Source organism: Bombina bombina, chromosome 3 (assembly GCF_027579735.1).
Source record: "Bombina bombina isolate aBomBom1 chromosome 3, aBomBom1.pri, whole genome shotgun sequence".
NCBI classification, from domain to species: domain Eukaryota; kingdom Metazoa; phylum Chordata; class Amphibia; order Anura; family Bombinatoridae; genus Bombina; species Bombina bombina.
The window spans coordinates 368,050,525-368,078,047 of record NC_069501.1 but is presented as its reverse complement, the minus strand read 5'-3'; the positions used below and the strand labels follow the sequence as shown (position 1 = coordinate 368,078,047).

The 27,523-nt window shown below is 39.6% G+C and overlaps 1 protein-coding gene across 1 annotated transcript in view; it reads right to left on the bottom strand.

The window, feature by feature from the left end:
• Positions 1-17,106: 17,106 nt before the first annotated feature.
• KDM6A (lysine demethylase 6A) overlaps positions 17,107-27,523 on the bottom strand; it is a 926,232-nt gene continuing 915,815 nt past the window's right edge. Inside the window, exons 25-28 of the mRNA XM_053705281.1 lie at positions 20,937-21,078; positions 19,760-19,886; positions 19,439-19,609; positions 17,107-18,657 (exon numbers count right to left, since the gene is read on the bottom strand). Of these exons, the coding sequence (XP_053561256.1) occupies positions 18,628-18,657; positions 19,439-19,609; positions 19,760-19,886; positions 20,937-21,078 (470 nt within the window). The 3' untranslated portion in view covers positions 17,107-18,627. The remainder of the gene's footprint in view (positions 18,658-19,438; positions 19,610-19,759; positions 19,887-20,936; positions 21,079-27,523) is intronic.

Here is a 27,523-nt window from a genome sequence, read left to right as displayed (position 1 = left end):
GAAGTTGCCTAATAATTATGCACACCTGATATAGGGTGTTGATGTCATTAGACCACACCCCTTCTCATTACAGAGATGCACATCACCTAATATGCTTAATTGGTAGTAGGCTTTCGAGCCTATACAGCTTGGAGTAAGACAACATGCATAAAGAGGATGATGTGGTCAAAATACTCATTTGCCTAATAATTCTGCACTCCCTGTATTATCAGATTTTCTTCGTTCTCTTGCTTTTTTTTTATTAAAAAGAAGGCATCTAAGTTATTTTTTGGGTTCAGAACCATGGAAAGCACATGTTTATTGGTTGATGAATGTATCCACCAATCAGCAAGAACAACCCAGGTTGTTCACCCAAAAATGGGCCGGCATCTAAACTTACATTCTTGCATTTCAAATAAAGATACCAAGAGAATGAAGACAATTTGATAATAGGAGTAAATTAGAAAGTTGCTTAAAATTGCATGCTCTATCTGAATCCCAAAAGAAAAAATTTGGGTTCAGTGTCCCTTTAATACTATGTTACAGGCTCGTAAATCTGTTTCTAGGAAGATTTATTATCGAGTTTGGTAGACTTTTATTTCATGGTGTTCTCATAAATTCTCCTGGCATTCTTTTAGAATTCCTATAATTTGACAGTTTCTTCAGGATGGTTTGGATAAGAGTTTGTCTGCAAGTTCCTTGAAGGGACAAATCTCTGCCCTTTCTGTTTTATTTCACAGAAAGATTGCTAAGCTTCCTGATATTCACTGTTTTGTACAGGCTTTGGTCCGTATCAAGCCTGTTATTAAATCAATTTCTCCTCCTTGGAGTCTTAATTTGGTTTTGAAAGCTTTACAGGCTCCTCTGTTTGAGCCTATGCATTCTTTGGACATTAAACTACTTTCTTGGAAAGTGTTGTTCCTTTTAGCCATCTCTTCTGCTAGAAGAGTTTCCAAATTATCTGCTCTTTTTTGTGAATCTCCTTTTCTGATTTTCCATCAGGATAAGGCAGTTTTGCGGACTTCCTAAGGTTGTGAATTCTTTTTTTTTTTTTTTTATATTTTTTATTTGTAGCCAACAATGTAGACATACACAAATCATGGTTTTCTACCACGCAGGGTAGGAGGAAAACATTAACATGTTTGACAAGATACAAATTAAAACATTCAAAAATTCAATAATTCAATATGGCCTAATCGCAACCTGATTTAAAACATGCTCATGGCCCAGAAACATTGTTCCTAAGCTTCTACACTGTTGGGATTTTTCTCTTTCATCGTAAATGAAAATTCTGTTCCTGAGGTCCTGAAGATTCATATAACATTAGGTAGGAGGGGTATTAACTGGAAGTAATAATGAATCCACAGGACTGCTCATAAATTCTGTAGATTTCTAAAGCAGTTTAGATCAGTAAGTTTAGAGTAGTTAGTAATTGGTAACGTAAACAATAACATGAGTAAGTATATAATTTTGCTGTGTGGTAAAGTATGTAGGTATAGATAGTTAGAGTATGGCATAGGCAAGAAAAGCCATATAAATAGCCCTCCAACAATAGGAGGTACATTACAGGAGGGGGGGGGGGGGAGGAGGTGGCAAGTTAATTATGCAGAGTGGATTATATAACTTTAAACTTTAAGCTAAAGGAAGCTTTTAATATATGGGGTATCAATAGTGTCAGTTATATCATGCTGTTACGCTGAGGAGTAGAGCGAGTGGAGCTATGAAAGAAAAATAGGGTATATGCAGGGATTTGTAGACTCAACTGGTTAGTATAATTGATCAGTCCAGCTGATCTAAGCAAAGTAGGTAAAGTCAATACAGGAGGGGATGGCCATAAGTGGAAATAAAACTTGTTAACAATGGCGGAATGTGCAGGAAGCTCACAGTCAGTGGGTAGGAGGCAGAGCGGGACACTATGTGGCTATGAGGATTTACCAAAAAAAAAAGAAATTCAGCCCCTGGCAATCATTCTCAATCTCAGCTATAAGCAACAAGCGAATGTCCCGAAAAAACAAACAAAAAAACAAAAAAAACATATAGGGGACTGTGCACTTCTGTGCGCACATACCCTCATACACTTGTAACCACACATATGTACAAATATTCAAATAAGGCTGGGCTAGATTCTTGTTGATATCTAATTGCGTAGGCCCGTTAGGAATACTATGGAACCCCTATAACATAAACATTACTTGACATTTGATATAGCTAGAAATCTTACCGAATACATCAAATATCCACTATGATATAAATAAATAATCCATTGGAGCTAGTGGGCATTTAGATGCTACCTCGGCCGCTGGCAGCATCCTCGCACCAAGTGAGTGAATTGTGGCAGATATAGGGATATAGTGATAGAGATGGCTTGCTGTAAATAGTTAAAAGGTGTAAATGCTGGGCTAGAGGATCTCTTAGTGTGGAAGCGATAAGCTAAATATTAAGGCAGAAATCATACATATGCACAAAAAACAAGAGGTAATACATAGTCCAACAATGGGGATACCAGGAGGGAAATAGACAGCCCAATAATCCAAATATAAAGAAGCATATCCAAAGATGAGTATGAAGTGATATGCTAGCAAACAGATTATTTAAAAATCAGTAATATCCTAGCCAGTTGCAGTATTACAAAAATGTTGAACATGAACTTCTAAGAATAAGCCTATCATGAATGCTATCAATCTTGCACAAGGAACCTATCTGCAATAATGAGCTACGGGGCTAAAGTAAGGCAATACCCATGCTTTGCACATTTTCATCTGGCTTAGTAATGTTTAGTGGGAAGTAGGGGATCACAAGTAAGAGGATAAAACAGCCATAAGTTACTTTTAACCATAAATATGGACATTAAACAGTCTGAGTCCCCTAGGAGCGGATAACCACTGTAACATTTGTGAAAGGGCAATATAATATTACATAGCAACAGACATTAATATGTATGACCCATTAATATATAAATTTGAAGTGTAAAGATTTTTACAGTCAGAAACCTTAAACAAGCAGTGACTTTAGCGTAAATAAGTCTGTCCGTGCTCTATTAGCACATAGGCAACTGTTATATAAATCTAGAGCCACATAACCATAAATTGTTAAACATATTGACTCAGAACACAGAGACTTTATATAGAGTTCCTAAACCGGGGGTAGTATCATACTAGGTTGAAAGTAGGGGTAGATTTCAAGAAGTACTCTGTTGCGCCCAATAACCAAACTGGAGAATATAACTATATAATATTGGCATATAACAGAAACGGTTTATGCAAACATAGATGTCCATCATATACTGAACATACAGACCAGGAATAGTTAAACAAGCCTCCACCACAGCCAATGATACTCAAAAGTCCGCTGAAAGTGTAGTAGATTTGGTGAAATACAAAGCTGACCCTTTAACCAATGCCTCTGAGGATCGTTATCTTCGTACCCGTCAACAGTAGCCACTCAAAATAGCCAGCAGTGCTTGTATTTAATTGTGCTCGTGCTTGCAGGTTCCGTCTCACAGCCCCATGAGAGCGAGTCTTTCTGAGCGGTTCCGCCATGTCTGCAGTATATTTCCAAACCGGGAGATATTTTCCCATACCAGAGAGGTGGACTGGAATGTTCAGTTCTTGAATAGTGTCCCTCTGACACATCTTATCATGTTGAGACCTCTGCAATATTAGTTGTTGTTGCCGTTCCCCGGCATGTGGCGCAGCCATTTTCTCAGGGTGGACCATCGATTGTTTCGTGTTTAGGGATTCAACCCTAGCATCAATGCGTGTCTGAGCCATTGCGCTATGCATAGCGAGCTGGGTAATGTGGCTTAATTTCTCAGGTTTCTCGGCTTCCTCATCTGTGCTATCCTTGCTGCTTGCTGCGTCAGTAGTGTGGACCGCTCGATTGAGCGAATCTTCAAATGCAGCTTGGTATCCAGCTAGGAGGTTGCCGATCTCCGCAAGTATATGTACTGCCATATCCATGATGAGGGTTTACTGTAATACCTGCCCCTGCAATCAATAAGGCACCAGATAGTTGATTTTTCTCCTCACTCCGATCTCCACATGGAGAAAAACATGGCCGGTCTCAAGATCTCTTGTCAGTTTAAACAACAAGGTAGCAAAACCTTGGGCTCAGAGCAATCTACCGCTTTTAGCCTTCAACTCTTGGAGCAATTAAGCTTTCATTATCACAATAATGTTAAGGTGTAGAGACCTGAACAGTCGCCAAATTTGACTTTTATGTTGTAAATAGTAGGAGCTGCTGCAATGTGCGACCGCTCAGGCTCATAGGTGGCTCCTCCCCCCCAGGTTGTGAATTCTAACAACATTATTAGAGAAATTGTTGCCCCTTCTTTGTGTCCTAATCCTAAGAATTCTTTGGAGAGATCCTTACATTCTTTGGATATGTTGAAATATGTTGAAGCTACCAAAGATTTCAAGAAGACTTCTAGTCTATTTGTTATCATTTCTGGTTCTAGGAAAGGTCAGATGGCTTCTGCCATTTCCTTGGCATCTTGGATAAAGCTTTTAATTCATCAAGCTTATCTGGAGTCGGGTCATTCTACTAGATCAGTCTGCACTTCGTGGGGTTTTAAGAATGAAGCTTCAGTTGATCAGATTTGCAAAGCGGCGACTTGGTCCTCTTTGCATACATTTACTAAATTCTACCGTTTTGATGTATTTGCTTCTTCGGAAGCAGTTTTTGGTACAAAAGTTTTTAAGGCAGCTGTTTCAGTTTGATTCCTCTGCTTATGTTTAAGTTTTTTCTTTTCATTATGAGAATAAAATTATATTTTGGGTAGGGGATTTATTTTTTTCAGCGGAAAATGGCTGTTATTATTTTATCCCTCCCTCTCTAGTGACTCTTCTGTGGAGTTCCACATCTTGGGTATTACTATCCCATACATCACTAGCTCATGGACTCTTGCCAATTACATGAAAGAAAACATAATTTATGTAAGAACTTAACTGATAAATTAATTTATTTCATATTGGCAAGAGTCCATGAGACCCACCCTTTTTATGGTGGTTATGATTTTTTGTATAAAGCACAATTATTTCCAAATTCCTTTGTTGATGCTTTTAACTGCTTTCTTTTTCACCCCACTACTTGGCTATTCATTAAACTGAATTGTGGGTGTGGTGAGAGGTGTATTTATAGGCATTTTGAGGTTTGGGAAACTTTTCCCCTCCTGGTAGGATTGTATATCCCATACGTCACTAGCTCATGGACTCTTGCCAATATGAAATAAATGAATTTATCAGGTAAGTTCATACATATGTTTTTTCTAACTTTGACCCCCAAAATTTGTTACACATCTAAAACCACCAAAAAACACCCATGCTAAATAGTTTCTAAATTTTGTCCTGAGTTTAGAAATACCCAATGTTTACATGTTCTTTGCAAGTTATAGGGCAATAAATACAAGTAGCACTTTGCTATTTCCATTGGGACACTGATATCTTTCAGGAATCCCTGAATATCCCATGACATGTATATATTTTTTTTTTTAGAAGACATTCCAAAGTATTGATCTAGGCCTATTTTGGTATATTTCATGCCACCATTTCACTGCCAAATGCAATCAAATAAAAAAATGTTTTTTTTCACAAACTTAAGTTTTCTCACTGAAATTATTTACAAACAACTTGTGCAATTTTGGCATAAATGGTTGTAAATGCTTATCTGGGATCCCCTTTGTTCAGAAATAGCAGACATATATGGCCTTGTCGTTGCTTTTAGGTAATTAGAAGGCCGCTAAATGCCACTGCGCACCACACGTGTATTATGCCCAGCAGTTAAAGGGTTAATTAGGGAGCATTTAGGGAGCTTGTTTGGTTAATTTTAGCTTTAGTGTAGTAGACAACCTCAAGTATTGATTTAGGCCCATTTTGGTATATTTCAAGCCACCATTTCACCGTCAAATGCGATCAAATAAAAAAAAATTGTTCACTTTTTCACAAACTTTAGGTTTCTCACTGAAATTATTTACTAACAGATTGTGCAATTATGGCACAAATGGTTGTAAATGCTTCTCTGGGATCCCCTTTGTTCAGAAATAGCAGACATATATGGCTTTGGAGTTGCTTTTTGGTAATTAGAAGGCCACTAAATGCCACTGCGCATCACACGTGTATTATGGCTAGCAGTGAAGGGGTTAATTAGGTAGCTTGTAGGGAGCTTACAGGGTTAATTTTAACTTTAGTGTAGAGATCAGCCCCCCCACCTGACACATCCCACCCCCTGATCCTTCCCAAACAGCTCTGTTCCCTCCCCCACCCCACAATTGTCCCCGCCATCTTAAGAACTGGCAGAAAGTCTGCCAGTACTAAAATAAAAGCTATCTTAATTTTTAAATTTTTTCTTTAAGCATATTTACATATGCTGCTGTGTAGAATCCCCCCTTAGCCCACAACCTCCCTGATCCCCCCCAAACAGCTCTCTAACATATTGGGAGCCATCTTGGGTACTGGCAGCTGTCTGCCATTACCCAGTTAAGAATAAAAGATTATTTTTTTTTCTGTAGTGTAGCTTCCCCCCCTCCCAGATCCCTTAAATCGTTTTTATTTTAAATTTCCACCCCCCTCTCCCACTTTTCTTTTAACATTTTTCTGTAGTGTAGCGGTTCCCATCCGCGCCCGCCCCCCGTGCACGTGTGCACCCCCGGCTACTGCACCCCCTCTACATTCAAGAAGGCATCGATGGCCGCCCACCCGCCTCCCACAGAGTGTCTCTCTCTGCATCGGACTGCTAAAAAAGGTTATTGCACGATGCCTCGATATAGAGGCATCACTACAATAACCGGAAAGCGGCTGGAAGTGTTCAGGATCGCTTCCATCGCTTTCAGAGACCCACGACGTGCAGGGTACGTCCTCGGTCGTTAAGTGTATTTTTCTGGAGGACATACCCTGCACGTCATCGGTCGTTAAGGTCCAGAATCGAGCGGAAAGCTCCCTCCTTTTTGGAACCATGAAAAGGTTTGAATAGTATCCCAAGCCTTGTTCCTCTATGGGAACCGGGACAATGACTCCTAAGGAGGACAGATCCCGAACTCACCCCAGAAAAAAATCCCTCTTCTCTGGTATTGATGACAGATTTGAGAGAAGGAATCTGCGCTTGGGTGGAAAAGATTTGAATCCAATTCTGTAACCCTGAGCAATGACCTCCAGCACCCAAGGATCCTGCACATCCCTGAACCAAGCTTCTGAGAAGAGCGAAAGTCTGCCCCCTACCTGATCCATAGACGGATCGGGGGCGACCCCTTCATGCTGATTTAGTCTCAGCAGGCTTCTTGTTCTGCTTTGACTTATTCTATGACTGAGCCGGCTTCCAAGTCTTAGGTTGCTTGGTCTTAGCGGAGGATTGCTGATGCTGGGATTTTTCAGAACGAAAATTATTAGGTTGTCCCTTAGATCTGTTCTTTTTATCTAGCGGTACGAAGGCACCCTTGCCCCCTGTAACCGTGGAAATAATGGAGTCCAGGCCTGGACCAAACAAAATCTTGCCCTTGAATGGAAGTGAAAGGAGTCTGGACTTGGAAGTCAAGTCTGCAGACCAGGACTTCAGCCACAGAGCCCGACGGGCCTGAACAGAAAACCCAGCAGTCTTAGAATTTAAACAAAGAATTTGCATATTCGCATCACAAATAAAAGAATTAGCGACCCTCAATTCTATCAAGAATAATATCGAGGGGACCTTCCACCACGATCAATTCCGATAAGGAGTCACATCAGTAGGTAGCCACTCCAGCAACTGCCGCCACTGGTTGAAATAAATATCCCTAATGTTGAAACATCTTTCTTAACAGAGTTTCCATCTTTTTATCCATAGGCTCTTTGAACGACGAACTATCCTCTAATGGGATAGTAGTGCGTTTTTCAAGCGTGGAGACAGCGCCATCCACCTTAGGGACGGACCCCACAACTCCAATTGAGAGTCCAGAACCGGGAACAGTTTCTTAAAGGCAGACGAAGGGGTGAAGGAAGAACCCATCCTCTCCCATTCATTCTTAATAATGTTTGCCATCTTTACATGAACAGGGAAAGTCTGAGGAACAACCCTGTCTTCGTAAACTCTATCAAGTTTAGGAATTAAAGGTTCTTCAGGCAGTTTGGCCTCTGGAACCTCTAAGGTAGCCAGAACTTCCTTTAAAAGAAAGCGCAAGTGCTCCATCCTAAATCTAAAATGTGGTTCCTCTGCAATCGGAGGCTTAGAGGCAGCCGATTCAGACCCAGAGAGTTCACACACTGAAGTATCAGTGAGAACTTCATCATCAGATAACCGTCTATCAGCTATAGCCAATAAACTGGATGATGACCCCTGGGAAGGACAGCAATATTTGACCTTTCATTTGCGCTTAGCAGGGCGCGGTAAAGCACTAATGGCCGCAGACACCGCCATTTGTAACTGCGCAGTGAAGTCTGGAGGTAAAAGGCCTCCTCCAGATGGCGGATCAGGCATGCTATGGGAAACTGCATGTGTATAAGGAGATGAAAGCAGGGTGCGCACCTCACAGGACGGGGACTCCTCAGAGGTGGAAGGCTCAGTGGTCAAACATGTTAACCTTTTTTGACATAATCACTTTTTCTAGGCATGTGGAACATAATTGAGAGGGCGGGTATACCTCGGCCTCCTCACAATATAAACAGGTATTAGTCTTAGGTATAGAGGGAGTACCCTCTAAAATGTCAGAGTCCTCCATAGCTATGGGCTTTGTCCTAATATAACAATAGCGATCGTTATATAAAACAGAATTTATGTTTACCTGATAAATTACTTTCTCCAGCGGTGTGTCCGGTCCACGGCGTCATCCTTACTTGTGGGATATTCTCTTCCCCAACAGGAAATGGCAAAGAGCCCAGCAAAGCTGGTCACATGATCCCTCCTAGCATAGGAGAAACCATATGATACCGTGGTGACTGTAGTTAGAAAAAATAATTCAACAGACCTGATTAAAAAAAAACCAGGGCGGGCCGTGGACCGGACACACCGTTGGAGAAAGTAATTTATCAGGTAAACATAAATTCTGTTTTCTCCAACATAGGTGTGTCCGGTCCACGGCGTCATCCTTACTTGTGGGAACCAATACCAAAGCTTTAGGACACGGATGAAGGGAGGGAGCAAATCAGGTCACCTAAATGGAAGGCACCACGGCTTGCAAAACCTTTCTCCCAAAAATAGCCTCCGAAGAAGCAAAAGTATCAAATTTGTAAAATTTGGCAAAAGTGTGCAGTAAAGACCAAGTCGCTGCCTTACATATCTGATCAACAGAAGCCTCGTTCTTGAAGGCCCATGTGGAAGCCACAGCCCTAGTGGAATGAGCTGTGATTCTTTCAGGAGGCTGCCGTCCGGCAGTCTCATAAGCCAATCGGATAATGCTTTTAAGCCAAAAAGAAAGAGAGGTAGAAGTTGCTTTTTGACCTCTCCTTTTACCAGAATAAACAACAAAGAAGATGTTTGTCTGAAATCTTTAGTGGCCTCTAAATAGAATTTTAGAGCACGGACTACGTCCAAATTGTGTAACAAACGTTCCTTCTTTGAAACTGGATTCGGACACAAAGAAGGTACAACTATCTCCTAGTTAATATTTTTGTTGGAAACAACTTTCGGAAGAAAACCAGGCTTAGTACGCAAAACCACCTTATCTGCATGGAACACCAGATAGGGCGGAGAACACTGCAGAGCAGATAACTCAGAAACTCTTCTAGCAGAAGAAATTGCAACCAAAAACAAAACTTTCCAAGATAATAACTTAATATCTACGGAATGTAAGGGTTCAAACGGAACCCCTTGAAGAACTGAAAGAACTAGATTAAGACTCCAGGGAGGAGTCAAAGGTCTGTAAACAGGCTTGATTCTAACCAGAGCCTGAACAAACGCTTGAACGTCTGGCACAGCTGCCAGCCTTTTGTGAAGTAAAACAGATAACGCAGAGATCTGTCCCTTCAGAGAACTTGCAGATAATCCTTTCTCCAAACCTTCTTGTAGAAAGGATAGAATCTTAGGAATTTTTATCTTGTTCCATGGGAATCCTTTAGATTCACACCAACAGATATATTTTTTCCATATCTTATGGTAAATTTTTCTAGTTACAGGCTTTCTAGCCTGAATCAGAGTATCTATTACAGAATCTGAAAACCCACGCTTTGATAAAATCAAGCGTTCAATCTCCAAGCAGTCAGTTGGAGGGAAACCAGATTCGGATGTTCGAATGGACCTTGAACAAGAAGGTCCTGTCTCAAAGGTAGCTTCCATGGTGGAGCCGATGACATATTCACCAGGTCTGCATACCAAGTCCTGCGTGGCCACGCAGGAGCTATCAAGATCACCGAAGCCCTCTCCTGATTGATCCTGGCTACCAGCCTGGGAATGAGAGGAAACGGTGGGAATACATAAGCTAGGTTGAAGGTCCAAGGTGCTACTAGTGCATCTACTAGAGTCGCCTTGGGATCCCTGGATCTGGACCCGTAACAAGGAACCTTGAAGTTCTGACGAGAGGCCATCAGATCCATGTCTGGAATGCCCCATAATCGAGTTATTTGGGCAAAGATTTCCGGATGGAGTTCCCACTCCCCCGGATGGAATGTCTGACGACTCAGAAAATCCGCTTCCCAATTTTCCACTCCTGGGATGTGGATTGCAGACAAGTGGCAGGAGTGATCCTCCGCCCATTGAATTATCTTGGTCACTTCCTCCATCGCCAGGGAACTCCTTGTTCCCCCCTGATGGTTGATATATGCAACTGTCGTCATGTTGTCTGATTGAAACCTTATGAATTTGGCCTTTGCTAGATGAGGCCAAGCTTTGAGAGCATTGAATATCGCTCTCAGTTCCAGAATGTTTATCGGGAGAAGAGATTCTTCCCGAGACCATAGACCCTGAGCTTTCAGGGGTTCCCAGACCGCGCCCCAGCCCACCAGACTGGCGTCGGTCGTGACAATGACCCACTCTGGTCTGCGGAAGCTCATTCCCTGTGACAGGTTGTCCAGGATCAGCCACCAACGGAGTGAATCTCTGGTCCTTTGATCTACTTGAATCGTCGGAGACAAGTCTGTATAATCCCCATTCCACTGTCTGAGCATGCACAGTTGTAATGGTCTTAGATGAATTCGTGCAAAAGGAACTATGTCCATTGCTGCAACCATCAATCCTATTACTTCCATGCACTGCGCTATGGAAGCACGAAGAACAGAATGAAGTACTTGACAAGAGCTTAGAAGTTTTGATTTTCTGACCTCTGTCAGAAAAATCCTCATTTCTAAGGAGTCTATTATTGTTCCCAAGAAGGGAACTCTTGTTGACGGGGAAAGAGAACTTTTTTCTATGTTCACTTTCCATCCGTGAGATCTGAGAAAGGCTAGGACGATGTCCGTATGAGCCTTTGCTTTTGACAGAGACGACGCTTGAATCAGGATGTCGTCCAAGTACGGTACTACTGCAATGCCCCTTGGTCTTAGAACCGCTAGAAGGGACCCTAGTACCTTTGTGAAAATTCTCGGAGCAGTGGCTAATCCGAATGGAAGTGCCACAAACTGGTAATGCTTGTCCAGAAAAGCGAACCTTAGGAACTGATGATGTTCCTTGTGGATAGGAATATGTAGGTACGCATCCTTTAAATCCACCGTGGTCATAAATTGACCTTCCTGGATGGTAGGAAGGATCGTTCGAATGGTTTCCATTTTGAACGATGGAACCCTGAGAAATTTGTTTAGGATCTTGAGATCTAAAATTGGTCTGAATGTTCCCTCTTTTTTGGGAACTATGAACAGGTTGGAGTAAAACCCCATCCCTTGTTCTCCTATTGGAACTGGATGAATTACTCCCATCTTTAACAGGTCTTCTACACAATGTAAGAATGCCTGTCTTTTTATTTGGTTTGAAGATAATTGAGACCTGTGGAACCTTCCCCTTGGGGGTAGTTCCTTGAATTCCAGGAGATAACCTTGAGAAACTATTTCTAGTGCCCAAGGATCCTGAACATCTCTTGCCCAGGCCTGAGCAAAGAGAGAAAGTCTGCCCCCCACCAGATCCGGTCCCGGATCGGGGGCCATCCCTTCATGCTGTTTTGGTAGCAGTGGCAGGCTTCTTGGCCTACTTACCCTTGTTCCAGCCTTGCATCGGTCTCCAGGCTGGTTTGGGTTGAGAAGTATTACCCTCTTGCTTAGAGGATGTAGAAGTAGAGGCTGGTCCGTTTCTGCGAAAGGGACGAAAATTAGGCTTATTTTTAGCCTTAAAAGACCTATCCTGATGAAGGGCGTGGCCCTTTCCCCCGGTGATGTCTGAAATAATCTCTTTCAAATCAGGACCAAACAGTGTTTTACCCTTGAAAGGGATGTTAAGCAATTTTGTCTTGGAAGACACATCCGCTGACCAAGACTTTAGCCAAAGCGCTCTGCGCGCCACGATAGCAAACCCTGAATTTTTCGCCGCTAATCTAGCTAATTGCAAAGCGGCATCTAGAATAAAAGAGTTAGCCAATTTAAGTGCTTGAACTCTGTCCATAACCTCCTCATACGAAGATTCTTTATTGAGCGACTTTTCTAGTTCTTCGAACCAGAAACACGCTGCCGTAGTGACAGGAACAATGCATGAAATTGGTTGTAGAAGGTAACCTTGCTGAACAAACATCTTTTTAAGCAAACCCTCTAGTTTTTTATCCATAGGATCTTTGAAAGCACAACTATCTTCTATGGGAATAGTAGTGCGTTTGTTTAGAGTAGAGACCGCCCCCTCGACCTTAGGGACTGTCTGCCATAAGTCCTTTCTTGGGTCGACTATAGGAAATAATTTCTTAAATATAGGGGGAGGAACAAAAGGTATGCCGGGCCTTTCCCACTCCTTATTTACTATGTCCGCCACCCGCTTGGGTATAGGAAAAGCATCGGGGGGCACCGGAACCTCTAGGAACTTGTCCATCTTACATAATTTCTCTGGAATGACCAAATTGTCACAATCATCCAGAGTAGATAATACCTCCTTAAGCAGTGCGCGGAGATGTTCTAATTTAAATTTAAATGTTACAACATCAGGTTCAGCTTGTTAAGAAATTTTTCCTGAATCTGAAATTTCTCCCTCAGACAAAACCTCCCTCCTGGCCCCTTCAGATTGGTGTGAGGGTAAGTCAGAAACGTTATCATCAGCGTCCTCTTGCTCTTCAGTGTTTAAAACAGAGCAATCGCGCTTTCTCTGATAAGTAGGCATTTTAGATAAAATATTAGCAATAGAATTATCCATAACAGCCGTTAATTGTTGCATGGTAATAAGTATTGGCGCACTAGATGTACTAGGGGCCTCTTGTGTGGGCAAAACTGGTGTAGACACAGAAGGGGATGATGCAGTACCATGCTTACTCCCCTCATTTGAAGAATCATCTTGGGCAATATTATTATCTGTGTCATCATTGTCCCTACTTTGTTTGGACACTATGTCACAATTATCACATATATTTAAATGGGGAGACACATTGGCTTTCATACATATAGAACATCGCTTATCTGATGGTTCAGACATGTTAAAGAGGCTTAAACTTGTCAACAAAGCACAAAAAACGTTTTAAAATAAAACCGTTACTGTCACTTTAAATTTTAAACAGAACACACTTTATTACTGAATATGCGAAAAAGCATGAAGGAATTGTTCAAAATTCACCAAAATTTCACCACAGTGTCTTAAAGCCTTAAAAGTATTGCACACCAAATTTGAAAGCTTTAACCCTTAAAATAACGGAACCGGAGCCGTTTTTACATTTAACCCTTATACAGTCCCAGGTATCTGCTTTGCTGAGACCCAACCAAGCCCAGAGGGGAATACGATACCAAATGACACCTTCTATAAGCTTTTTCAGTGGTTCTTAGCTCCTCACACATGCATCTGCATGCCTTGCTTTCCAAAAACAACTGCGCATTAGTGGCGCGAAAATGAGGCTCTGCCTATGACTAGAGAAGGCCCCCATCTGAAAAGGTGTCCATACAGTGCCTGCCGTTTTTTAACAACAATCCCCAAGATTATAATAACTATAAAGAGTTATAATCTGCCAAATATGCTTAGGAAAGTAATCGTTTTAGCCCAGAAAAATGTCTACCAGTTTTTTAAGCCCTTATAAAGCCCTTTATTCTTTTACTTAATCTAAGAAAATGGCTTACCGGTCCCCATAGGGAAAATGACAGCCTTCCAGCATTACAAAGTCTTGTTAGAAATGTGGCCAGTCATACCTCAGGCAGAAAAGTCTGCCAACTGCTTCCCCCAACTGAAGTTACTTCATCTCAACAGTCCTGTGTGGAAACAGCAATCGATTTTAGTAACGTTTGCTAAAATCATCTTCCTCTTACAAACAGAAATCTTCATCTCTTTTCTGTTTCAGAGTAAATAGTACATACCAGCACTATTTTAAAATAACAAACACTTGATTGAAGAATAAAAACTACATTTAAAAACCAAAAAACTCTTAACCATCTCCGTGGAGATGTTGCCGGTGCAACGGCAAAGAGAATGGCTGGGGTAGGCGGAGCCTAGGAGGGATCATGTGACCAGCTTTGCTGGGCTCTTTGCCATTTCCTGTTGGGGAAGAGAATATCCCACAAGTAAGGATGACGCCGTGGACCGGACACACCTATGTTGGAGAAAAACGGCACTTTTATACCCACAATGGCTGGGGCACTCACCACCTCCTATGACCCAGGCACACAGAGAAAACCGCTTTTCTCCGATAACCAGCGCGGTCAGAGAGTAGGAAGTGAAGCTACGACCACACCCGGTCACATGGAGCACCTAGGACCGCCTCCGCTAAGGAAAAGCGTGCCAAGCTTGAAAAGCTGCACCTCTAAAGTAACCTGCATGTTCCAACCTCAGCCTATGAGCCTCAGAAAACATCTCACACATAACACCGTATAATCAAATAAAAATGTATGAGATTAATCCCCACTGTTCAATAATCCCCCCTCAGGAGATATTAACCCTTGATTCCATATAGATAAAAGGAGCCACACTGTGACCCTGTCTTCTTGCGTTATCATGTGTGTATAAATAAATTAAATAATCTTACCGGAATCTATGCCGTGGAACAGAAACACAGCCTCTCAAATTTGACAGTCCTGTAGCATCGCTCCTGACATGGACTTGAGTGATGGAAGCAGGCAGTAAAACTCATCAACACTGATTGCTTAGAAGCTGTTAATACGAGTCTCGATGGGTTCGCAGAAAGACTCTCCCTGCATCTCCAGACTCTAACTTTCGCCAATGCTCTCACTGAGAGGCTAATAAGACTACTTAAAACTCCAGTCCCATGTTGAAGGGTAGATACCCTTCATAAGGAACTACTTTGAATCTTCTGACACTTCTCTGCCAACATCCTGTGACGAAAGGCAAAGAATAACTGGGATATGAGGTAAGTGGGGGAGGTATTTAAGCCTTTGGCTGGGGTGTCTTTGCCTCCTTCTGGTGGCCACGTTCTGCATTCCCACAAGGAATGAAGCCGTGGACTCTCCTCATATTAAAAAGGAAATTAAAATTTCAGGGTACATAAATCATGTATTTATAAACTGTGTGAAACATTTTTATCTTGTACTATTAAAATTCCTGATGCGTGATGCCAAATAGCTAGGACAGTTTCTCTCTCCAAAGTAGTAAAATGGAACAGAGAGAGAAATTGTTTGCCGCAAGGAATGGCTCACAATGTGAGGAGGAGTGAGAGGTTAGGGCAGGAGAAAGAGCATGGAGATAATTGCACAAATAAGAGTCAACCAGTAGCATGGCGAAATTTGTTTAAATTTAAATAGGTAGGCACCTATAAGTCATGAAAAATAGCCCTCGGTATTATGAAAAAACACTGACTATAGACTTATTTACCATTTAACACTAAATAAGGCATCTGTTCTTATGTCCCATAGCTATGTGTATTTGCGAATAGCCTGTGGGGCTATGTGAGAGCACTTGTCTTAACTAGCACCCACTCCACTGTTTGGACAGCCATTATGAAGATCTGTTTTCAGTGGAGAGCCCCATCCAGTGCCAATACATGTACGGCATAGGATTTTAGAGGAAATACCTTTAATCCCACAGGAGGATGCTGAGGACAAGTCCCTGCGACGCCTGGGGTAGTTATTGCTGAAAACCCATAAAGAAATGCTGTGCACATAACAGGGTATTCCTATGCCCCTGTATCATTCAGCTGCTATGAATTCTCTCTTCTGTCTTCTTTGTGAATGATAAGTCCGAGGGATAAAGGGTCTCTCATCGGTCTGAGCTCCCATAAATAAATCCATAAGCAAGTAGCTTAAACACCTCTATTCTCAACCTAATCCTGAGAGGCCAAGAACAAAAACTGAGGAGAGATGAGAGGGAATTTATGCTCTTGTGGGGGTTCTTGGCCTCCTCCTAGTGGAAAGAGTTATATCCCACATGTTATGGAGCCCTATGGACCATCATTTTACGAAAGAAACAATTATTATTACATTACTTTAAAGCTAACATAAAAAGAAACAGATTGAGTTTAAAAAAACAAACATTTGTTTTCTTGCAAAATTAGAACTTAGAAATTCTCAGTCTAGCTCTTGCCTAGCTAAACAAGGCAGCAGACATTGCAAAACTTAAGTTTTAGGTCACATGAATTTTGCAGCAGAAGTCCAATTTTGATCATGGGCAATAAACTGTCTGGAGCTATTTTATGGCGTCTTCTAGCAAACTTCAAAAGAAACAATATACCTTTGCCTTCCTGTGGAGGCCGCCTCCTCCTCCTTGAGGGGCTTGGACAGGAAGTAAAGGGCATTGCAGAAATTAAGTTAGAAGAAGGATTTAAAAAAAGGTAAAATCCTTTTTAAAATGATGACTAATACATGTTGCAATGATTTCTATTAAGTATAAGCCACTGCTTAGTGCTTTTTTTTGTTACTACAATGAAACAGAATGTTTAACATCCCTTTAATAAGCTACATAGATTATACCAAGAGCTATTGATTTGCAGAAATTTAAAAACGTAAATTACGTATATTTCTGTTCTGCAACCAAAATAAATGCAAAGAACAAAAACTTTACAGAATAAGAACCACACATGAAAACAATTTCCTTTAACTTCCACATTTGAACAAATTGTGCAATAAAATCAAATTAGCTTATTTTAACTGGAGAGAAGAAACATTGTTCTGAATTAAATGATTATGACTTGTTATTAGCTTTAATTGTCAAAGCAATTAAATAATGACAAAAATAAACAGTTTCATGTTTATCTTAACATTGCAATTGAACACAATCTCTTCTTTGGCATGAACTTTATAAAATATAGGGAATAGCTTGTAAAGTCCTTTCCGATAAGCCACCTGCCCCGTTTTCAAAAGTATTTTGGAATGTTTTGATATACTTACAGATAACCAATACATTTTCAGTTTGATCTAAACCATTCATAATGATCAAACTACGCTTAAATTTCATGGACAACCATTGCACTTATTTGAAATAGAGCTTAACAAATTATTTTTGTTTTATTGCATCATTTACCATTTAACATAAAAAACAAATTTGAAGGACACTGCAGATCATGATCACATATTATATATTTTTAAAAAATTTGTAAGCAATACTTACAGTAGACACCTCATATCTACTAGTGATATAGACCTTATATAAAAATGTAGATTTATTTTCCCCACACAATATTTGATATCTATATACATATATACACACAAGTGTATATATAAATATATTTGTAAGTTAAATTTGAACATGAATAAAAGACTAAGCACTGTACATTGATTCTGGTAAAATGCAAACAGAAAAACGCTTTAAACATTAAACAATTTTAATAAAAGTTTCTGTACAATGCTAAGCAGTTTTATTTACACATAGAAAATGTAACAGGAGTAGTGTTTCAAATGACAGAACTCCTAAAATTTCAATGGCAGGTAATCTGGAAAAAATAACAGCATTCCATTCACAAATATCTTCAAGCAATAAATATGTATTTATAAATAGTGTAAATTTACATCAAGATTAGAAACAAAAATCACAAATCTGAAGTTTATTCCTTAGTCTATGTGCAACCCATTTATCTTTGTGACTTGGCTGTTAAGTTTATTTTTATATCTTTTTTTTTTCTTTTCTTTTTTTTAAGAAACTGAAATTGTAACCATCATGGTTTTCAAAACAAAACAGAAAAGTTTCAAAGAAAAAAAAGGGTGAAAAAGAAAAAACAAAAATTCTTACTTTTCACATTAAAAAAACTGCCCAAACATTTCTATCTTACAAAGACAACCATCTAAATTAATACTCAATCCAAAGGAAACTGGAAAAGGGATGATATATGGAAATGAAAGAAACATTTTCAGCCCAAACGTGGAGAAAATATGTGATTTTCAAGTCAGTAGTCTGTATAATGCTGCCAGTTTTGTCAAATATATACAAAACATGGATTATATTTTTTATGAACAGCTGGACCAGTATTATTTATAGATAAGTTCTGGGTTAGGAGTATTTTTCCTATCCAGGTGGTTGACACTCCGCACTTGGAAGGTTGCATAGACGCAGCTTTCAGCCAACAGCTTTGTGGAACAGCTATTTAACAAAAAAGTTACTTTAAGGGCAGGCAGAAAAAAAAAATGGAAAAAAAATGAAAAAAGTGGTGCTGAGCTGTGTTACTTCCTGAATGTCAGAAACGCTGTTCTTTACAGTTTACGGAAAACGTCAAGATGATGGTGAAGGCATTGGAGGAGCCTTAAATGAAAAAGGGAACAAAGAAGAAACATTTAATTCAGGAGATACATGGTTTCAGGTCAGATGACTAGTTTTAAGTGATACTCGGTTGTTAAGGGGTTAAAGGGATATTAAACCCAAATATTTTTTTTTTTCATGATTCAGATAGAACATGTAATTTTAAGCATCTTTCTATTTTTTAATTTTTCCTCAATTCTTGTGCTATCTTTATTTGAAAACCAGTAATCTAAGCTAAGGAGCCGGCCCATTTTTGGTTCAGACCCTGGATAGCGCTTGTTTATAGGTGGCTACAACCCAGGTGCTGAACCAAAAATGGGCCGGCTCCTATGCTTACATTTTTGCTTTTCAAATAAAGATAGCAAGAGAGTAAATTAGAAAGTTGCTTAAAATTGCATGCTCTATCTGAATCGTGAAAGAAAAAAATTGGGTTTAATATCCCTTTAAGTTATAAAAAGATAAGCAACACTTTACAATTGCTTAGAACTAAAAACATGACACTAAAGGCTACATTTAAAGAGCATCTACATAAAACTACATTACAAATATTTCAAAGTACGTACATGTTAAATTAGTATCCATAATCATCTATTAGGGTTCTTTTAATTATTATTTTTTTTTTATAATATGGATTGTAAATATCAAATATTATTTAGTGTACAAGGAACAAAGCAAAGATTTTGAAATATGCATTTACGATTTAACAATATATAAAACTATGAAGAATGTAGCTATTACATAAAAAAGCTCAACAGACATCTTAGTAAAAGGAACTTTGACTTACTAATGTAAACAAGTCATATATTTGCATTAGATCCTCAATTCTGTACTGTTCTAGCACCACAAAATTTTCCAGGTTTGAACATGTCTTTCGTGAGCAGTCATGGCAATGTACTATGTAGGTCTTCCGAGAGTTGCTTTCATTTGTAACAAAAAGCAGATCAAAAACTTCCACCTTGAAGAAAAAGAGCATCATGATTTCAATATATATGTATTCATGGTTTCAGTATCATAACTCTTTACAAGATGATTTTATAGAGGTACAGATTAATCTAGCTGAAATGATATGTATTTACTTAACTTTTTGAAAAGAAAAAATACTAACCTCACAAACACAACAGTAATGTGCAGGCTCATCTTTTGTTCGACCATGCCACAAAATCTCTTTCCCCGTAGCAACAAGAGCTTCTCTTAATGCCTGGCACTGTTTCAGTGTCCGCAGTAAACAGTATCTGTTAAATAAGAAAACATATTGGTTGAAATATAAAGGAAATAACATCTTTGATCAGTGAATCAACACACTTTTGAATGTTATAGCTATAAATCTCCTTGTAAATTATAGTACTTTAAATATATTATGTGTTTTAATGGGTACAAATAACTGAAATGTGGGGAGTATCCTTTTGCCTGTTTCTTTCTATGAGCTACTAGGGTCAATTTTAAAGCCCAGAGCTCCAGAAAAGGCATCAAGTAAACAAATGATTGCAATTTATATGATATTTACTGGCTACCTAAAGGGCATGAGAACCCTCCTTTGAAAAAAAGGTAATCCCCTCTTTCATGCAAGTGTGTGTTTTGCATTCTGTCTTTAGGGAATAGGGGCTCTTTTGCACAAAAAGTCTTGTTTTTCTCTATTATATATCTATCTATATTAATATCCACACACAGCAGCTGATATACAAAACAACAACAGGTTGTCATGGGCTCCCAAGGAGTTAAAGGACCAGTAAATACAGTAGATTTGCATAATCAACAAAAGCATGATAAAAAAGACAATGCAATAGCACTTATTCTGAACTTCATGTGAGTAACACCTGTAGATTTTTTTTTCTGACAAATTTCAGTTATGTCTATTTTCACTCCTTCCTGTATCATGTGACAGTCATCAGTCAATCACAAATGTATAACATATATTCTGTGAATTCTAGCACATGCTCAGTAGGAGCTGGTGACTCAAACAGTGTAAATTTAAAGAGACTGTGCACTTTTTGTTAATGGAAGTAAATTGGAAAGTTGTTTAAAATTGCATGCTCTATCCAAATCATGAAAGTTTAATTTTGACTCAAGTCTCTTTAAGGTGTAGGAGCTCATGAACCTTCCACGAAATGAAAAAGTGCAAAGAAGGGGATAAGAAATTACTGAGTGATAGTACTCCTTGTTTGTAAGAAAATATACCATCAATAAGCACTTGAATTATTAGGCTGGAATGTGAAAGAAACTGTGCATTTCATTCAAAATGGGCATCAAAACACAATTCAGTCTACAGTGTACTTTAAACTTACTTAATCATTTCAAAAAGCTTTGGATCGGAGACCTTGATATTCCTTGCCATATTCCAAGAGAGATGAACCATTGGTACTATTGATTTTACACATTGTAACTTGTTCCACTCGTACCGTTCTACAGCCAGTTTGTATTGGAAAGCTGAAAAAGATTTTTTTTTAAAAGTTATAAATCTCTAATGTTTTCTATTCTTTAACAGAATATAGATAATGATTGATGCTTCTACAAACAAACACAACCCTATTATCCTTTCACTAGAAATACAGTTTTTAAATATATACTGTATGTATGTATGTATGTATATATATATATATATATATATATATATATATATATATTAGGGCTGGGCGATGGGGAAAAAATTTATATTGTGATTTTGGGCATGAAATATCGCAATTGCAAAAAAACAAACAAAAAATTGTTAAACATATATTTAAGACCAAAGAGCCTGCCTAATTTAATAATGAGGAATGTTCCACTCCAAAAAAAAAGTGATGCAATTAAATACTCCTGGTAGTTTGACTTGAAATTAACCAGCAGCCGTATGCCTGATGTCCCTAAAGCTGAGATCAATTAGATGCAGGATGCTGCCAGGGAGGTCCGCAAACCTCGCTTACTTATTTCAAACAGCGGGTTGTCTGTCGGATTTTAACTCCTGACATTCCGATCAATACCTCCGGATCCACTAGTGTGACTGTGTCTTATAGCCTTAGACTGCCATTTCTGGTCAGCGATATCAGGTGATCTCCTACAAGCTGGTGCCAGGGAGCTCCGTAAAGCCTTGTTTGCTTTTGTCAAACAGCAGGTTATCAGTCGGATTTCAACTACTTGCAAACAGGTAGGAACCTCAGGATCGCTTGGTTAAGGTTGTGTCTTGTCACCTCAGGCTGACGTTCCCAGTCAGCTGTACTGTGTCCACGAGGTAGACTGGTGACCTCTGTTTAGTAAAAGGGATTCTATAGGCAACAAAGCTTAGGCCAGTAGACTGGAAACAAATATGCTCTGCCATAGCACTCATTCGATGTGCGTTTTGCCACACAGTCCTTTGCAAACTAGCCGGAAACATTTCATTCCAGTCTACTGGCCTACCCGCTGTTTGAAATAAGAAAGCGAGGTTTGCAGAGCTCCCTGGCAGCGAAGCCTTCCTGTACGTCATAGGTGACGTCATAGTGGGCTTGGTTTATAAATCGCATACTCCCACGATTTATAAACGCGCCGATTAATCGTGCAGCCCAACTATATATATTATACACACACATATACAGTATATATATATATATATGTGTGTGTGTATTAAAAATGTTCAATTTCACAAATTATCATTAAATACATTTATGTTAAATTAAGCAATTAATTTGTTCTTTGGATAGCAGAAAATTATATAATATCAGAAAATACTACACTGCCCCCACCCAGCTGCTTCATAATGCCACTCGGCTGTAAGATAATATGAAACAAGCATTTAAAACTCACTTGAAGCAGTTCTCATATTTTTTAAATTGATTTACATTTTATTTAGAAAATACTGGAGCCGGGACGGTCTTAACAAGATCATTAAAGGGACATTAAACACCCGACTACTAAAAATCATTAAAACTAACTTCTATGTATGCCGCCATATTGTAACAGCACAGGAGTCACATGACACACACACACACGGCATATTTCCCTCTAATGTATGTATAGAGGAATAATAGTAGCTGCTGGACTCGCTCACTATTTTGCAAAGCTGGTGCTGCAGTTTATGCAGAAAATCTGTTACAAAAATCAATATTTTATTAACATCCTTTTGTATGTAAAAAAGTTCAGTGTTTAAACTTTACCACAGGTTCCTTAGCTGTGTGAATGCACGGATATAAATCAATTAGCTCCCGGTCCAGAGAGGGAGAGGGGCTCCAGTCCATGGAAGAAAAAAACTGAATTAATCATGCTGCATATACTTATAACTGATTTATTCAATACAATATTTGGTTTTATTTTCATACATCTACATTACATATATACAGTAATGTAGATGTATGAAAATAAAACCAAATATTGTATTGAAAAAATCAGGTAAAAGTATATGCAGCATGATTAATTCAGTGTTTTCTTCTATGGACTGGAGCCCCCCTTCCTCTCTGGAATGGAGCTTATTGATGTATAACCCTGCCTTCTATGGACTGGAGCCCCCCTTCCTCTCTGGACTGGAGCTTATTGATGTATAACCCTGCCTTCTATGGACTGGAGCCCCCCTTCCTCTCTGGACTGTAGCTTATTGATGTATAACCCTGCCTGGATCCGTGCATTCACACAGTTAAGGAACCTTATGTAGTGGTAAAGTTTAAACACTAAGCTTTTTTACATACAAAAGAATGTTAAAAAAATATCGAATTTCAGTAACAGATTTTCTGCATAAACTGCAGCACCAGCTCTGCAAATAGTGAACGAGTCCAGCAGCTATTATTCCTCTATACATAAATTATAGGGAAATATGCCTTGTGTGTGTGTGTAATGTGCATTGAGCATGTGACTGCTGTACCTCAGTGTAACGTACGTTAAAATATGGCACCATGCATTGGCGAAAAAAGCACCTATTTAGCATTCTTCTTCAAAACACTTTTTTCAACACAATTCATAATAATAAATTAGTTTTAAGGATTTTTATCAGGTGTCAAGTGTCCCTTTAAATATAGTGTCACTACAAAACTAACAAATGCATAATAAAGACAATTCAATAACACTCAGAATTTTAAATGAGCAGTAGAAGTTTGACTAATTTCAAAATATTCTTTTTTTGCTGGCCCCCTATATCATGTGACAGCCATCAGCCAATCACAATCTCATACACTGTGAACTTTAGCACGTGCAGAGTAGTAGCTAGTGCCTCAAAGTGTGCATATAAAATGACTGCACTAAAACCAACAGGGACACACTCAAAGAAATAGGGACTGCGTCTAACGTAAGAAATCACTCTTGTATTCACTCACAGAAGAAACTAATTCACCAAAGAGAAAAGGAGTTTGCATGAAGGAAGTAAATCGCAACAGATAATACACCAAAATAATTAAAATACAGCACAAAATATTCCTCCAAGATTGTATTGCTGGGGTATCGAAAATGACATGCTTCACTGAAGTATGTAGATGTACAAAATAATGATTTTCATTTCTGTTTCCCAGGAAGTTGCAATTACCCTTTTATATATAACATTTTAGAACAGTTATTGTAGATTGTCCTTTAAAGTAATTGAGTAACTGTCTTGCTCTATGCTTGGTAAGGTCTCTCTAAAATTACATATATATTAATTTCTGTCTTTTCGACTATCATGAGGAACAAACTATTAGTGTCTTCAAAAAAGTTACAAATTCTACTGTATAAAATATGAAGTCTTTATAATTCTTAATACAGAGCTTAAAGAGATAGTGAACCCAATTTTTTTCTTTTGTGATTCAGATAGACCATGCAATTATAAGCAACTTTCTAATTCACTCCTATTATCAATTCTTTTTCGTTCTCTTGCTATCTTTATTTGAAAAAGAAGGCATCTAAGCTAAGGAACCAGCAAATTTTGGTTCAGAACAATGGACAGCACTTGTTTATTGGTGCTGTCCAATCAGCAAGGACAACCCAGGTTGTTCACCAAAAATGGGCCGGCATCTAAACTTACATTCTTGCTTTTCAAATAAACATACCAAGAGAATTAAGAAAATTTGATAATAGGAGTAAATTAAAAAGTCGCTTAAAATTGAATGCTCTATCTGAATCACGAAAGAAAAAATTTGGGTTCAGTGTCCCTTTAATGACCACCTAAAGTAGGAATAATTATACTAATTTTAGCACCACTGGATCCTGAAAAGAAACCAAAAAAGGTTATTCTGACAAGTGAATAAGTTATGCAACTTTATAGTCAAAGTAATAACTACATTGAAAACATCTTCTGGGTCACATTGCAGTTCCAAAGAGATATATCTCTTAAACGAGAAAGCGATATGTCTCAAACGAGAAAGTGATATGTCTCAAACGAGAAAGCGATATGTCTCAAACGAGAAAGCGATATGTCTCCTAAACGAGAAAGCGATATGTCCCTGCAGATAAAATGTCAAAGCCCTAACAACATCAAGAATATGAAATAATAAAGAACTATACAGAGAGCATAGAAATAGGGTGAACCAATGATAAAAAAAGAGTAGGGGGGAAATATAGGCCAATTGGTAACAAGAATTTATATTTACCTGATAAATTCCTTTCTCCTACGGTGTATCCGGTCCACGGCTTCATCCTTACTTGTGGGATATTCTCTTCCCCTACAGGAAGTGGCAAAGAGAACACACAGCAGAGCTGTCCATATAGCTCCCCTTAGGCTCCGCCCCCCCAGTCATTCGACCGACGGTTAGGAGAAAAAGGAGAACCATAGGGTGCAGTGGTGACTGTAGTTTGGAAAAAATAAATTTAAACCTGACTAAATGCAAGGGTGGGCCGTGGACCGGATACACCGTAGGAGAAAGGAATTTATCAGGTAAATATAAATTCTGTTTTCTCCTACATTGGTGTATCCGGTCCACGGCTTCATCCTTACTTGTGGGAACCAATACCAAAGCTTTAGGACACGGATGAAGGGAGGGAACAAGTCAGGTAACCTAAACGGAAGGCACCACTGCTTGTAAAACCTTTCTCCCAAAAATAGCCTCCGAAGAAGCAAAAGTATCGAATTTGTAAAATTTGGTGAATGTATGCAGTGAAGACCAAGTCGCTGCCTTACAAATCTGTTCAACAGAAGCCTCATTCTTGAAAGCCCATGTGGAAGCCACAGCTCTGGTGGAATGAGCTGTAATTCGTTCAGGAGGCTGCTGTCCAGCAGTCTCATAAGCCAATCTGATGATGCTCTTTAGCCAGAAGGAAAGAGAGGTAGCAGTCGCTTTCTGACCTCTCCTCTTACCAGAATACACAACAAACAAGGATGATGTTTGTCTGAAATCTTTAGTTGCTTGTAAATAGAACTTTAAAGCACGAACCACATCAAGATTGTGTAACAGTCGTTCCTTCTTAGAAGCTGGATTAGGACACAGAGAAGGAACAATAATTTCCTGGTTAATATTCTTATTAGAAACAACTTTAGGAAGGAAACCAGGTTTGGTACGCAAAACAACCTTATCTGCATGGAACACCAGATAAGGTGAATTACACTGCAAAGCAGACAATTCAGACACTCTTCTACCAGAAGAAATAGCAACCAAAAACAAAACTTTCCAAGATAGTAACTTAATATCTATGGAATGTAGAGGTTCAAACGGAACCCCCTGAAGAACTGAAAGAACTAAATTTAGGCTCCATGGAGGGGCCACAGGTCTGTAGACAGGCTTGATTCTGACTAAAGCCTGTACGAACGCCTGAACATCTGGCACGGCTGCCAAACGCTTGTGTAGCAAAACAGACAGGGCAGATATCTGCCCTTTTAAAGAACTAGCTGATAGACCTTTCTCCAATCCCTCTTGGAGAAAGGATAGTATTCTTGGAATCCTAATCTTACTCCATGAGTAATCCTTGGATTCACACCAGCAAAGATATTTCCGCCATATCTTATGGTAAATCTTCCTGGTGACAGGCTTTCTAGCCTGGATCAGAGTATCTATAACTGATTCCGAAAACCCAGGCTTCGCTAGAATCAAGCGTTCAATCTCCAAGCAGTCAGTTGCAGAGAAACTAGGTTTGGATGTTCGAATGGACCTTGAGTTAGAAGGTCCTGCCTCAAAGGTAGCTTCCATGGTGGAACCGATGACATATTCACCAGGTCTGCATACCAAGTCCTGCGTGGCCACGCAGGAGCTATCAGAATTACCAAAGCCTTCTCCTGTTTGATCCTGGCTACTAGCCGGGGGAGAAGAGGAAACGGTGGAAAGACATAAGCTAGATTGAACGACCAAGGCGCCACTAAGGCATCTACTAATGTCGCTTTGGGATCCCTGGACCTGGACCCGTAACGTGGAACTTTGGAGTTCTGACGTGACGCCATCAGATCCAGATCTGGAATGCCCCATAGTTGAGTTAACTGGGCAAAAACCTCCGGGTGAAGTTCCCACTCCCCCGGATGGAAAGTCTGACGACTCAGATAATCCGCTTCCCAGTTGTCCACTCCTGGGATGTGAATTGCTGATAGATGGCAGGAGTGATCCTCCGCCCATTTGATGATCTTGGATACCTCTCTCATCGCCAGGGAACTCTTTGTTCCTCCCTGATGATTGATGTACGCTACAGTCGTCATGTTGTCCGACTGAAATCTGATGAATTTGGCCTCCGCTAGTTGAGGCCACGCCTGGAGCGCATTGAATATCGCTCTCAATTCCAAAATGTTTATCGGGAGAAGAGATTCTTCCCGAGACCATAGACCCTGAGCTTTCAGGGACTCCCATACCGCACCCCAGCCTAAGAGGCTGGCGTCGGTCGTGACAATGATCCACTCCGGTCTGCGGAAACTCATTCCCTGAGACAGGTGATCCTGAGCCAACCACCAGAGGAGTGAGTCTCTGGTTTTCTGGTCCATTTGTATCTGGGGAGACAAATCTGCATAATCCCCATTCCACTGTTTGAGCATGCACAGTTGCAATGG